The 15,580-nt window shown below is 41.3% G+C and overlaps 1 protein-coding gene across 5 annotated transcripts in view; it reads right to left on the reverse strand.

Moving 5' to 3' along the window:
* Window positions 1–14,263, reverse strand: part of cdc42bpb (CDC42 binding protein kinase beta (DMPK-like)) — a 69,096-nt gene extending 54,833 nt beyond the window's left edge. For all 5 annotated transcript variants that reach the window (XM_053488820.1, XM_053488821.1, XM_053488818.1 and 2 more), the window contains exon 1: window positions 13,445–14,263. In XM_053488820.1, coding sequence (XP_053344795.1) covers window positions 13,445–13,619 — 175 coding nt within the window. In that variant the 5' untranslated portion in view covers window positions 13,620–14,263. The remainder of the gene's footprint in view (window positions 1–13,444) is intronic.
* Window positions 14,264–15,580: the final 1,317 nt, after the last annotated feature.

Raw genomic sequence — 15,580 nt, forward strand, 5'->3', positions numbered from 1 at the left:
GCCCAGCCCCCCACCAAACCACCCATTTACAGGCAGTGCCTGGGTGACCCTGGTTCCGCTGCTACCAAAGTACAAACGTAGGCTTTTTTACGAAATCCAAAGAGACAGGTCCGCTTTCTTGAGCGTCTCTCCAAAATTGTTGGCTGTATCGCAAGCCTCAGGCCTGTGGGATTTTCTCCGGGAGTCCCACAGGGGAAACCGGATAACTCTCCGCATGAACCAGCTAAGGAATGAGTTAGTCATCTGAGGGTGAGAGGGTCAGGGGAAGGCTGCCTTTCAACTCCAGCTCTTGTGTCACACGACACGAGGCACGAAACCAATCACTGCAAATGCCTTTAAAAGGCACAGCTAAGCCGGGAAAAAAACTAAACAAAACTGGGACCCAGATCGACAAAGCGAGGAAAGACACAGGTGGAGTCTTAGCAAATGCCAGCTTATCGACATCCTTTACAGAATGCGCCATTTGCTCAGAGATCATGTTAATCTTGACAATAAAATGGATTACCGCAAAACATTCTGTACTTGCTAAATGTCAGTGATGGCATCTGAGCAAGCTATATGCTGAACGCGAGCTTCTAAGTAAAGAAGTCATGTATCAGGACTAGTATCTTATGAGACTTGTGGCACAGGACAGACATGTTACAGAAGTGGAGTTAAGTTTTGCTTCCTGGTGTGCTGGATTAGATCTGATCTGCTAGGATTCACTCACACAAGAGCATTAAGGAGCTTGCATAACTCTTTGTGGGGGCATGAGCAAACAATAATTAATGCAGGAGGAAGCAGAACCGGTTATGAGAATGGGCAAAACTGGCTAACAGTGTCACAGTACTGGTCAAGAGCTTGTGGGATTAGACACGAGGTTCGGCAGAAGATTGCAAGACTGGTCGAAAGTTTCGGCGGGATTTTGTGGGGTTTCAGTCGGGAGGGTCTGCTGGAGATCGAGGGATTGATTGGTTAAGGAAGTCTGTAGGAAGTCCCATGCACTTCTCCACTGTACGGTAATCATGCCTTTACATTCCCACGGGTAAAATTAGTTTTAGCTGATTACAATATTCCTTTAAATGTAGAATTTATAGCTTTAGGTTTCCTCATGCAGATTTCCCAACCACAAACTGCGGTTTTGTATAACACAAATAACTTCCCTTCCTCAAGACATGAACTTCTGCTTCCCCTCTCTGTGGGCAGAAACGCTCAGACATCACCCTTACAGTAAGCCCTGAAACCACAGCCGTTCACATCTCCGGACCTTAATCGCCAGCTACAGCGAGACTACAGATTTTACTAATTTTAGCAAATTCAGCAAAACGGCAGGTTTTACAGCATAAAGACCCACAAGGTCTGCTGACATCTGGTCAAATTATACAGACATATATATATATATATATATATATATATATATATAGGGAGAGAGAGAGAGAGAGAGAGAGAGAGAGAAAGAGGATGTTGTTGTATGAAAAATATATTTATACAACATTGTCCTTCGGACCCTTATTGCATACCTACACAGGATAATTTCCTCCTACTGTCAGTGGGTGGACTGGCTATTGGACTGGTAGAAATAACGGACACAATATCTGTATTGGAGGAATAGTGTTCAGTAATCAAGCACAGTCCAAGAGATGTGCAGTGCTCATGGTGACTCAACAACTTATACTGGGAAACTTGTCTTTAATATTTAAGGCAATTATGTTGAGTTATACCCTGAGTTAGGACTGTATGATTAATCGAAAGGAATCATCAACTCGATTCATGCATACACGAGATCTCATTTCTGGAAGATGGCTATTTGCTTGCACTCATGTGTTTGCTAATTTAACTCAATCACCTTTGTCTCATCTCCCTTCCTGAGTTACCACGTTACAATATTAGTGCACGCTCAAAATCACAACGCTCGCTCGGTCGCTCAATTCCATCCAATCAGAGGCTTAAGGAGGGGCAGTACAAGCCAATCAGAATCAGAAGGGGACGGGTTTTACATTCTAATCTGTTTCCGATTGGCTCCTTTGATCTTCTCAGTGTCCTCGTTATGCATGTGTCAAACCATTACATTTTCTTTTGTTGTTGTTTTTCTTTTTGTAGCAGCTAATATATTCCTCACCACGCTTATAATTGAGATATAACTTACTGTATTAGTTAAACCTGATGTGTTGGTTCTAACTGTTAAGAGACTCTGAGAACAGATCAAAACAGAATTATACTAAAAGTGTTTTAAGATAGCAACATAGCAATAAATGCAATGTAAAATATAACAATAAAACCTAATGCATGCTATGATGAAGTTGGTAGAATTTCTAAAAAAAAAATGCAGCTGTCATTTTTATTTATTATTAACATAACATTCTATTTATGTTCAACAGCTTTTAAGTTATTCGCTTTAAGAGATCTAAAATAAGGATAAGTGGCTTTTTGCTAGAAGAGTTGAATGTCCTGTTTAAATTCAGCAAATCTCTCCTCACAGTCCACTAACTGCATGCTTTATGTGTGGGCTGGAGGGGGAAAAAATCTGATGTTTGTACAGTGTCCTATCTCTGTAAATGGGAAACAAAATGGTGCAAACAGAAACCACACAACGCTATGCCAACCAATCAGCACCGGGGGCTGTTCACGCTCAGCAGTGTTTTACATTATATGCCCAGCTGCTGGTGTCAAGGCCTTGGCAATGCACGTCCATCAACTTGACATCGACTAATAATGCCTGTAATAGCATATTTATAAATTTATGGACTAAAATCATTTTAATCTCTTGCAGGCCATTATGTTATTGTCATGTTCAATAACATCTGTTGTGCACTCAATATACACATTGCATTGTCTTTAGGAGACGAGTACAAAAAACACTTTTATGCTACTCACTATACATCACTTAGACCACGTAATTTTTTACCTTATCGAACGGGTGATCATCATAAACCTTGGGGTTACAGAATGGCGTCTTTTAAAGTGTGACTCCTGAATGTGGGTTGAATGTAACTAGTAAGCAGCAAAGTCATGATAAACTATAAAAAGTTTTTAAATATATGTATTTGTTATAGAGGTGTGATTTCAGCAACATTTAATAAAAAAAATGTTTTTTCATATTATGTACGCTGAGTTAAAGCGAGAAATCCAAATAATTGACGAACCAGTGCATGTGGTTGGCATATCTTCAGTTCCGTACTCAGAAGTTCACTTCCTACCTGCAGTTGTAAAGTTCCCATTTACAAGTTATCAAAAAAAACAAAAAAACAAAAAAACAAAACCATGATTGCAGGAAACCATAGCTTCACCTTATTCTTTCTTACAACTGAGAGACAGGTTTAGGAAAATACCAGATCATGATTACTCCTTGGTGTCATGTCTGTAGTGGCAGTATGCAGGGAAAAAGGAGGCCTCACAGGGAGCGCTGGCGAACAGCTGCCGTGGCCCACCGCACGGGGACAATGAGAACAATCACCGAAGGCATGAAAAGGTCAATGACATTTCATGATGGAGAACACAGCCTGGGTCAAGGTCGCAGCCTCTGCAACTTTCATTACTTAGTCATGCTTATATCCCTAATGGTGCTTTCAAATGACAGGGATTTATGGGAGAGAATGTATAATAGAGCCACACCCATGTCTCTTTATGAATGAGCTCACTAAAAAAAAAAAGGCAAAAAAATAAAGGTACAAATATTTCTTAGCGAACGTCAACACCTTATATTGTAAAAGTCTTAAAGGGAGGCTAAAACAAACCACGCGACAGCCAATCATCTTATAGTGATGGTCAAAAACGCGTGAGGATTATATTCAGCACCTAATTGTGCCTGTATGGACAGGATGGGTAAAAATATGCGCGCTTGTATGAACTTGACGACGTCAAAATGCGAGGGGATTTTAAGAAAACTATTCTGTAATGCTACATAGTCTATGTTTATGTTTATGTGCCTAAAATAGAAGAAACAGAAAAAAAGTTGCTGTATGAAGAGAGGCTCGAGTCTAGAACCCGGGCCTAGGCGTCCTGATCGGCTAATCCGTGTCATGCCTGTGGCCTTGTGCCTGGAAGCAGAGAAACAACAGAGCAAGGGAAGCAGGGGGAAGGGGAGGCCGCCTACACATGCCTTGGGTTGGGGGAGGATATTTACAGGAATGAATGGAATTCTCTTTAGTCGTGCCGTTGCTCCAAGTCAGGTGACTTCAGCCTCTTAGAAACAACAACTTTTTTATTGAAGTGATTTAAAAAAAAAAAAAAAAAATTTTTTTGGGGAGAAGTAGGATTCCTTTGCTGACTTGTTTCTCACCTGAACATTTGGAGGGATTTGTGCAGGAGTGCGTGCACTACTTGTTTGCAAAGACATTCCTGACAAGCCTGGTCCTGACTCCCTATTTTCTTTGCTGGTTAGGACAACACGGATGCTTTATTAATATACTGGCCGATTTTACCCTTCGCATTCCCGAGCGTTCCTTGCAGACAGGAACTTTCCAACCTAAATACAGGAATGTCACATTTTCTCTGTGATATTATTCACATAATGTTGAGTTGCACAGTTGAATGCGGTCGAAAGGATTCTCAAAACTAGTGAGATTTACGCGCCATTATTTATCTGTACACAGGCAGAATGAACAAAAACTGGTACGATAACTGTACGCCACAGCCTCACAGTACGAGCAACCGATCCTTACTCAGCTTCACAGTGTCTAATACTAACACTCTGACTACTTGTGTATTGTGAACAATTCAACACAATATGCTCAGTATGTGAGCATTTGCAGATGTGCGTATGTTTTATTAGCAGTGAATCATACAGTGTGAACTCCTCTATGACAAGCAGCAAGAACAGCAAAAAGAAACAGACGACGAGAGTCAGAGAGGAAATCGTATTTATCTGTTGTCACGCACGGCGGATCCCTGAATCACCCGTCTATTTGCACAAGGACAAAATAGACACATGACAAGCGAGTCAAATGACAAACACCTCTAGTGTTTATTTATTTTTTTTTAAATCTACATAAGGAATTTGAGGATCAGGTATGTGCTTGGTAGGGATCCCTCCAGGTGAAAGCATGTGTAATGTGCTTGCCTCGCATGCACTCCCCTACAGCACCAAACAGTGTTTTCTGAATCAAGTCGTGCAGTGTGAAAGGGTACACAATTCTGAACATTCTGTAGTGTGCATATAATTAAGCAATAACTCAGTAGAGGGAGTGCTGTTGCGACGCGGCCACAGGTTCAGGGGCGTAAGCAGAGACCTGAAGATTTCACAGTCGTGCTGATATTCAGCACAACAGCACATCCTTGAATGAAATATTACTTTTGTACAACAGTCCCTCGAACATCATTCATCATGGACAGATTATGACTTGTTTATTTAGCAAGTTATTTCGCTCTGCAAGTTATTTCGCTCTAGTGACATCTGAACACACAATCATTCACAAACACTACTTGTACATTTACAGGAACTCGGCTCAGAGTTATTTCCACATCCCATGTACAGTCCTGACCATGCTCCAAGCCATTTCCACATCCCATTACATAAAAGGAGTTCCTGGGAGGCCAGGGTTTCAGACGTTGGTGTAGAAGCGGATTATATAGAGAAATAAAGATAGTTTTTCTTCCAATAACTGTGTTCTGTTATTCTGCACAATCAAAGTCCTGGTTTGACCTGACTGTCCCTCATATGAGTCACATTGGATTTAATTAAGCCGTTTACTTTTTTCACAGCACTGCAACTAGTTCCTCTGAACATTACATTCTCAAAGAATGGCTTCACAAGCCACCCTGGCTACAGAACAAAAGCCAGCTGCAAGTCAGCATCCCACCCACAATCAAAGTCGATTCCTATGTACAGTTTTAGCCTTTGGAAACCTTCTGCTCTGTTAGTCATACCACACCACTGATGATGACTTACACCTGCTTTTAAAGCACTGCTCTATATTAACACAGTGCAGCACTGATTCAGTCTTGTTCGGCAGAAAAACATGTGCTATGCAGCGACTGAGCACATGATTTTCTACCAAATTTATTCCTATTCTTATAATCAAGCAGAGTAAAGCATATCAGACACCACCAACACTTTGCTTGTCTAGAAAACGTAGGTGACTGCCATCTCTAAACCTGACTAGTGTAGTTATGTGCAATATATAGTGTTATATCCACCACAGAAGATAAGGAAAATGGACTCAAAATGCAATGGGCAGCAGAAATGCTTTCTAGTAATGATGGGTTGATCCAAAGACTTGCTGGAAAAGTTAAGGCGCATACAGGGATGTATACAGTCATGTAATGATGTTACTCTCTAGCCAACAGAAAAACAAAGACAGTTCTTAAGAACTATTGGAGCGGCTCTGAACCGGCACTAACATCAGTCATGAACTAGCACCCACTTCACTTTGGTGGAAAAGGTGCATCAGATGCTTCCTCTTGGAAACATTATGCCAGCCTTCTTTACAATCTGATACTAATGCTGCGTCATGGGGTCGTGAAACATGACGTACAGTGTGAATTCCTCTGTGACAAGCAGAAAGAACAGCAAACATAACACACACAACTGAGAAAAAAGCTGTCCCGCCCCTTCTGCATGCAAGACCGCACATATACCCAGGAACGGCCTCGTGTAGAGTAGATCATCCCTCCCACCCTCACAGAGAGTACGGCCAACTGGAATCCAGACCACGGATAGCTCGGGCATGGTCACTGGACGATGAGGCTAACAATTTGTTGCAGCACCAGAGAGTAGAATGTGTATGATCTGTGTTTGATATTGTGGTTCGGTTTATATGTCTGCATAATGCTTGCAAATCATGCACACACATACAAAGGAAACAATGAATAAATAAATGTATTAAAGTACTGTAGGTCTTATGTTGTGCTGCAAAATGGAAAGGAAAAAGGAAGGAATCCAATAAAGCTGATGGCCACCATGTTAAAGGTGACCAGACTGAGGTGAAGTTCAGGTTTATTTTTAGATGTCTGACAGAATAATGGAATTGTAGTTTTTTTATTAATTCCAGCATCATTTAACAGTTGTGACCAGGTAATCTGATAGGACGAAAGGCATTCCATTAAGTATAACGGCATTGGAACGTTTAGCTATATTCATTACTCTGCTTCAGAGGTTTGTACAAGGCCACTACTTGGTGTTTCAAGGGATTCTACACGCTACATAGAGCACTACCTTTCCTTTTGCTTTACTCTCACATATTTGTTTAGACAAATTTAATTAAATTTGGGTTTGTGTGCATACACTCACATGACGAGAGGATCTCTATCAGCATTAACATTTTTCTAGTATCGCTAAAATCAGACTGCACTGTTTTGAATGAAAAATTTAAATGATGTAGCACTCGGCTTACATAAATCCCATTATAAAACTTTTCCTGGTGTTAAAAAAAAATCTTGAAGTTGATCATGATTACCAACAACATAATCAGTAGTCTCTAGGTCACTTGGATAATAAAAATTGCAAAAGCTCGTCTTTAAGGGAGCCGCTGACAACACACACTGCAATTCTTCAGCCAAAAAAAAAAAAGGTTGGTTTTGTTTTTTTGTATTAATGCTGTTTTTTTCCAATAGGACTTAAATGTTTCAAGATTCTTGACATTCTCTTAATGCATCATTTTTATGGACTCACCCATTTGTTTAAAATAATTAAATAAATAAAAGGTTAATCCATTTAGGGATAAACACAAGTCAATCCATTTTAACATCCTGCAATTTCTTTTTGCATTCTGCAGTCCCCTCACATTCAACACTACACAATATCAACTTGGCATCGTCTCATGTGTACATTTTAGAAAAAGAAAAGCAAAATGTCTTTAGAAGTGTGCCTCAATTTACACTGACACAGAACAAACAGGTGCTGCGTGTTAAAAGGCTCGTAGTGCGCGCGGATCTGTAATGGAAGAGTCAACATTTTAATCGAAAGTGTCGTTTCATTTTCCACGATGATCTGCATGTTAAACACGATTAGCCTAATGTAATAAATCTGCAGACCTGCTTGGGCAGATGGGAGATGTCAGCCTGTGAAAAGAAAACCGGTGGATGACATGAGAGAGGGAGAGAGAGGTTTTTCCAGCATAAGGAGAGACGCAGACTGTGCCGTTCCCCCTCCATGCATAAGCCGTTGGACTCGGTGACCCCAACGTTGGATTAGTCCGTAATGTTGGAAAGTGTCCACTGACTAGGAGCGTTATGGTGTGACATATTTACAGCATGATAAGCAAGACTAAAAAAAGATCACACTATTAACCTGTTTAAAACCCACAAACCAGTATGACTGTACGGTTTAGCCTGAGTCTGCGTTTAGCCAGAAATAGGCCGTTTCATTTTGTCATGGTCAACGGCTATGTGCTCTTCTGCACATCTGATTGCAGTTGTGACATTTCTGTAATATGATTGACAGTGATCCAGAGAGAGTGGGTTGCAAAGTCCCAAAACAGGAGGCGCTTGATCAGTCCTCCCCTGCCTCCAAGTCAGTTTGATACTAATAAACAGTAGTGCATTTCAATTACTCACACTAAGAATAACCCTTAAACTGTAATGTTAACATGGACCCTAATATTCCACTAACAACTGGAATGAAACCTGGTATAAAAACGAATCACATAAACCCTTCAACTGACCTGACAGCATTCTGACCTGACACGGCTCCACCTAAATGAGCCGTGTCAGAGGGATCGTAATCAGAGGGATGGTGCGACACTTTGATGATCCGTTCAATAGGTAAATATTATCAATGTACACACTTGACCCGACCGGGTCGATATGTTCTTTCCGTGCATGTTTTACCCCACGTTGGGGTAACATTAGGTGACTTGAGTTTCCAGGAGGGAAATTTTGCTTCTATTCCTGATGAATAAACTCTGAGAACAAACAACTCTCCCCCATCTGTGTTTACTTCCACTCACAGGGTTTCCGTCAGAGAAAGTGTCACTGATTGGCTCGCTCTTTCATATGCTGTAAATTATTTAACCAATCACAGATGAGACTGAATTCTTGTAACCGATCGTAACGCAGAAAGGCGGGATTTATCAGAAGACAAGGGAAGTCGAACCTAACCTTAAAGTTGGAGAAAATAAAAAAAAAAAACGTACTCATAAAGGCAGCAGCCTGTGCGTCATTACACATACTGTTGCCATATAAGCCGTATTAATCTCAAAACTACCACTGAAGAGTTGTTTGAATCTCTTGCAATTACATTAACAGCTTCCAGAAAGGTGTAAATCCAGGCTCCACGACACAGCACTTATTTTATCCACTTCAGCATCTGCCAGAATCCAAAAATAAAAAAAATCGCCAACAAAAATACGGGATTGTTTATTAGGCTGGATGAGGTATGCAGCTATGCAGCGTATAACTGACAATCGTGCTGAGCTGAGCTAAATTTTTCTGCAAACACTTGTGAGGCTTCGATTTACACAGCAGAACGTTCTGTGCAGCAAAGACTTTTTTACAACTCTACGTCTCCCCACGAGAGTCACGGTAATGAGAGCACTATTAGACCTTCACTAATGCCCGTCATTCCACAATTGTTTCTACAAAGGGACTTAAAATAACTTGGTGTTTATGACGGATGCTGTCAATAACAGATAAGAGCAAAGACAGCAAAGATCAGAAATCAAAGTCTTGCAAGATAACATTCACACTTATGATCACTGACAAGACGAGACTTACAAAACATATCGGCCGTTCTCAGCCTTTTTGTATGTATTATCCAAATATTATAACACATTATTTAAATATGTACAATAACATCCCTGGTATCTGCTAAAGCCACAGAGCTCTTTTATTCTCCTAATGTTATTTATGGCCTTACATGTTGTGGAGTTATCAAGGCCCGGATTTAACCTATTCGATTCATGTGACTGGTCAACTAGAAGTACAAACCGTTCGCGGAGGAGAGAAAAGAACTTGGATTCAATTAAACATTTGGACTACCAGTCAAAAGTTTGTACTGTATGGTTGTTTCTGATTTTTATTTATTTCTCCATTGCAAAATTATTCTGAAGACATCCAAAATATGCAACAATGTTACGATATGTCGCTACTTACAAGCCGTCATAACGGCTCTAATGTGAGGTGCTGTTAATTGGTAAATTAATAGATGCTGGTAAATCTGAATGAACTTGAAGTTTCGGTTTTGACTTCCTGGGATGGTCTTTACAAGCTAGTTTCATCATGGTGCTTGATGGGTTTTTCGCACCTGTTTTTCTTAAAATAACATTTGACTGCGGTTGTTACTTAATTACCTAATACTTAAAAAAATTGTTATTTTATGGTTGTGAAATCTCCATTTTATTGTTGTAGAATGCAGAAAATAAATTCAAACTTGTGTCCAATTTTTGGTACTGTACATGTTTGCATTTGAGGTGGTAAAATGTCACTGGTCCTCTTTAACCTACAGAATTTTGTAGAGTAGGAATGAGAGTCGCACTCAAGACATCAAAACAAAGCTAGGTCTATGATAGCTCAAGTCCACTGCTGCATCTTTACTACCACAAGTGTTGGACTGGATGGCTTAAACACCTTTTCTTCTCCTCGTCCTTGTGGATAATGCTAATCCTTCTTCCTGTATTGTGTAGCTCTACCACATTCATGTCAGGTTAGCTTCATTAGCCATACCAGGTTATGGTTTAGCCACTCTAAGAAGTGAATCACTAAAATCTTAGCTGCCTTTAGGTTCGATTCGAGATGGCTTTTGACAAAGTGATCAGGTATTTCACTGGCCCCTACAGACTCTTGTAAAAATCTAGTGTAACGCAAAGTGAAGGGTCCTGGAGTGAAGCATGGTCTAGTAAAAGCTTTAGCAGCAGCACAGCATGCTTGACTAGCAGTGGCTTTGATGTCTGAGACTGGCACAGATTAACAGAGCTGATCCCGTGAGGAAATGCCAGGCAGAGCTGCAGCACTGTTTTCTACACCTTCGACGTCTCCTCCCTTCTCTCTCTGGGTCTGCATGAAAGAGGTATAACCTGCTCAGCAACATGTCTCTAGCAAACAGAGCCTGATGCTGTTTACCTGTAAGCACCCGAGGTTCGTTTAAACATTCGGCTGGAACGCTATGTATCATATACAAAAACACGCTAAATGCTAGATATATGTAAATAGGTTGATAATTACACATTATATTTAAGGATACGCTCTAGCAAACAAGGTGGTCGATATGTTTTTTCCTGCTTTGCTATATAGCAATAAGCTTAGTGGCTTAAACGCTTAATCGTCTGCAGACCACGCTCTGTCTCGACCACTTATTTCAGGAGCTCTTACTGAAATTTCTGATCCTCCTAAATCCTCAGAATGGTGTCAGGGATGGACTGATCTTACTGGTTTAAACCTAGATTCCCGAACGTTAAGGTCATAACTGGTAAAGCGTGTATTCTATATAATGCCGGGCTTCGTCAGCACAATTTAACAGACAACTGTTTACAGCAAGAAGGCTTATATATATATATATATATATATATATATATATATATATATATATACATACATACATACATACATACATATATATATATATATATATATATATATATATACATACATATATATACATATATATATATATATATATATACATACATATATATACATATATATATATATATATATATATAGAGAGAGAGAGAGAGAGAGAGAGAGACTATTTTGGAAATAGCTGGCTCTTAATTGTCTGCATCCTGGAGACTACTGATCAGCTTCCCAAAGCTATGACCATTACAGTTTCTGCTGTAAAGCTTATGAGTAATAAGCCAATTAAAGAGAAAGAGATCTCATCTATAACACTTAAACCCAATATAACCAGACACTACCAGGCTTCATAAATTAAATAGTTGTTCTGAGTGCACAAAAACCAGAGTGATGACAGGAACTCTCTTAATATCAGGCACCATACTAGCATCCTCTATGCTATGGGTTCCTGGAGAACCCAGTGTTCTAATCATTTTGGTGCTTTGCATGATCTCACACACTCAGTTCAACCTAGATAGGGCTGTTAATCTACTGATTAGATCAATCAGAGAGCATGGAGTACACAGATGCGCAGGACAATGAGCAGTCCAGGATCCTGTGCACCAAACCTTCAATTTCCTCCTTTGTTTCTTCCACAAACAAGACTCCAGACAGGAAGTGAATGAGCCAGCAGCAGAGTGTAAGCAGGGACACACAGACTGACTTCCTGCCTTCTGGAACCTAAGTCTGACTCCAAACTCTCCATAAGCGCCTGGGTTGATCAAGACGTGCTCCTAAAGGACACCAGAGCTCTTTTCTGGAGCAGACGCACACCGGGCTGTAATCTCATTACTGACGATAATGAAACACTCAGAGCAGAGAATCCTCTCATTGTGCAGCCTGCCCTATTCAGACAGAGTTGCCCCCAGATCCGGTCTGAAGTGGACTTTGACAAAGTGTTTAACAAACACGGCAGAGTTCAGAGCAAGCCGCAGTGATCGTGGCCAAAAAAAAAAAAAAAACAGAAAGAGAGAGAAAGGGTGGTGATGTTAATTTTTCACTGAGCTACAATCTATTTATAGCATTATTTAATGAGGGAGGGGATTTTTTTTATCAAACAGGAAATGGTCATCCGTGTTGAGTCAGGAACATCTCAGATTCTCCTGATATTAAGTCACCAGTTTAAAAGGAATGTAAGAGTAAGTGAAGAGCATTAGTAATGTAATGGAGACACAGCTGCGAAGCAAACCTAAAGAATAGGTTGATGATTTTTTTTTTTTTAAAGTGTATACACACATTTATCTTCTACACCACTTTAATTTTGAAATGCGCTAATGCTGACACACACAATGTCCTGATTTGCTGTTGGCACTTCTCACTAGCCCTCAATGTTGTGTTTTCAGACATCTACCATTTTCAAGCATGGGTTCTACACCTTCTCCCCCCCCCCCCCTCTAAACCGCGCAGTATAACCTACAACTCATTTTTTTTTTTTTATCTAAATGCTAATCACCCCAAAAGTCTCCATTATTCATTTATTCATTCATCTTCTATACTGCTTATCCTGTACATGGTCACGTGGGCCTGGAACCTATCCCAGGAGACTTGGGGAAGAGGCGGGGTACATATACCTTGTACAGGAAGCCAAACTATGGCAGGACACACACACACACACACACTAAGGACAGTTTTGAAACACCAATTAGCCTAATCTACATGTATTTAGCTACAAACTCCATGCACAAAGACCCTGAGGCAGGAATCGAACCCGGACCCTGCAGATGCGAGGCCACATGGGTGCGTGCGTATATATGTGTGTGTGTGTGTGTGTGTATATATATATATATATATATATATATATATATATATTATATATATACACACACACACACACACACACACACACACATCAGAAACAGAAGGGGGGGAGGGGGGAACGATTTAAACACTGGAAGCTGTAACATGACAGTTGAAGCATCCTGACAGCTCACAGTAGTGAAGATCAGTCTGAGTGATCAGGTGGGTTTCTGTCACTTACCCCATTCTAAAAACTCGGTCACGTGTTTCTCCCGTTTCAGGGGCGAGCTGCTGCACTCGTTGTATAAACACACGAGAATATCCAGGAGGGTCTCGACACTCAGGGAGCTCGGGCTCTTCTGATGGCCATCCAGCAGCAACTGCTCCAACTTCTTCAGACGCACCTTTGCCGACATTTTTCTATCAGCGGCCTGAGCTCCTCTTCTTTCTTACCGCAGAACAAAACTAACCCTAAACCCGTGTGTAGTGTAGATGATAGCGCTTGTAATAAAAACGGGATTAGCGGCGACTAGGGCGAGGTGCAAGTCCTGCGCGAGAGGCTAAACGGCTAACAGAATAAAGCCTGAATCAGTGCTGGGCCGAGGTGGAGCTCTGAACAAGTCCCAGACTCCAACTTGCTAGCTAGCCATCCAGCTAGCTAGCTAGCTAGCAAAACAAGCCCAACATTCTGCTCAGCTCGATAAACGACGCTTGTTTGTGGTTCCCGAGCCGTCAGTTCCCGGCCCCAGCCTCCGCCGCTGTCATTTCCGTTCTCTCTCCTGCCTAACGCTGCAATCCCGACACTTTTCACGCTGAAAGAAACAAGGATGGGAGGCTTTTTCTATCCCGTCGAATAATATCAGCTTGCCCGGACGTCCATATTCTCCCCCGTGAAAATCCAAACAAATAAAAATAACGAGTTGCTGTGATTAAAATAAATCTCCACGCGCAGTTAGGAATGGCCGTTCGTATGTCTGAGTGTGTATTTCTCCCGGTGAGGTCGGTGTGTGAAGCCGAATATGGCTGCACATCCGCGTCCAGCCTCGTCTCGCTCTGTCTCTCTCTCTCTCTCCCAGTAAAGAGTCCAGACCCGGGACACCGGAGCTCCACCCACCCCATACCGGAAAAGCCAAGCAGATGTGACGTCATTGTTTGAGTGACACATACTGGGAGCCGGCTAGCACTGACCTCATCGCCGGTGAGCTCCAGATACAGTATTCCACCCCCCGTTTCTGTCATCTACGCAGACAGCATGTGGGATTTGTTTTTCCCCTAAAAATTAATAAACTTTTTTATAAGTATAAAGTATGATCTTTATTTATTCATTCATCTTTTAAACCACTTATCCTGTATATAGGGACATGTGGGCCCGGATCCTATCCCACGAGGCACAGGGTGGGGTACACCCCGGACAGGGTGCCAATCCATCGCACACACACGCACGCACACACGCACGCACACCAATTAACCTAATCTGCATGTCTGTGGTGGGAGCATGGTGGCTTAGTGGTTAGCACTGTGGCCTCACACCTCCAGAGTCAAGGGTTTGATTCCTGTCTTCATGTGCTTAATGGGTTCTAAGCACAGGAGAATGACTCCATGCACAAAAATCTCAAACCCTCAACCCTGGGGGTATGAGGCCACAATGCTTACCACTACCCGGTCTTGCTGTCTATATTTATACCTTAGAGAATAAATGAGTATATGTTGTTGGGCTTACGGGTGCACCCCCATAGAGGGGTCGCCACAGCAGATTTTCCATTCCGTAGAACAAATTAGCACAGGCCTTACGCCGGATGCACTTCCTAACACAGCCCTCCCATTTTTTCCAGGTTTGGGACCGGTGCTGAATCCAGCGTCTAGAGTTTGGGCATTGGCTGGGAATTGAACCAGGGCCTTCCGCATGACAGACAAGAGATGGAGACAGGATAAACAGTGGATGAATAAATGAATAAATGTGTATATTTAATGTACACTATATTGTATATCCTGCCTCCAGGGCCGGGTGCCTCTCCCAGGGAGCTCGGGGCATAAGGCAGGGTACACCTTGACTTTGAAGTGAAATTCGAACCTCTTAACTTGGAGAAGCAAAGCAATCATGAGCCACCATATAGCATATAATTAGTATACAGTCATAACAATAGTGTAAATATATTAAGGACTACTATTAGGACAAAATACAATTTCTATCAGCTATACATGCATGGTGCCCCCAAGTCCTTACATAGGAAATCTTTTTTAGCTTACTTAGTTTTTATGAATTATATATATATTTCACATAGATTTTTGAAAGGCCTTTAACAAAAGAAGAACCTGTTGAAATCATTCTGATGGCTGAATTGGGAAGCAGTCACATGCAGAAAACATTCAAAGTGCA

This window comes from Clarias gariepinus, chromosome 27 (assembly GCF_024256425.1).
Source record: "Clarias gariepinus isolate MV-2021 ecotype Netherlands chromosome 27, CGAR_prim_01v2, whole genome shotgun sequence".
NCBI lineage: Eukaryota > Metazoa > Chordata > Actinopteri > Siluriformes > Clariidae > Clarias > Clarias gariepinus.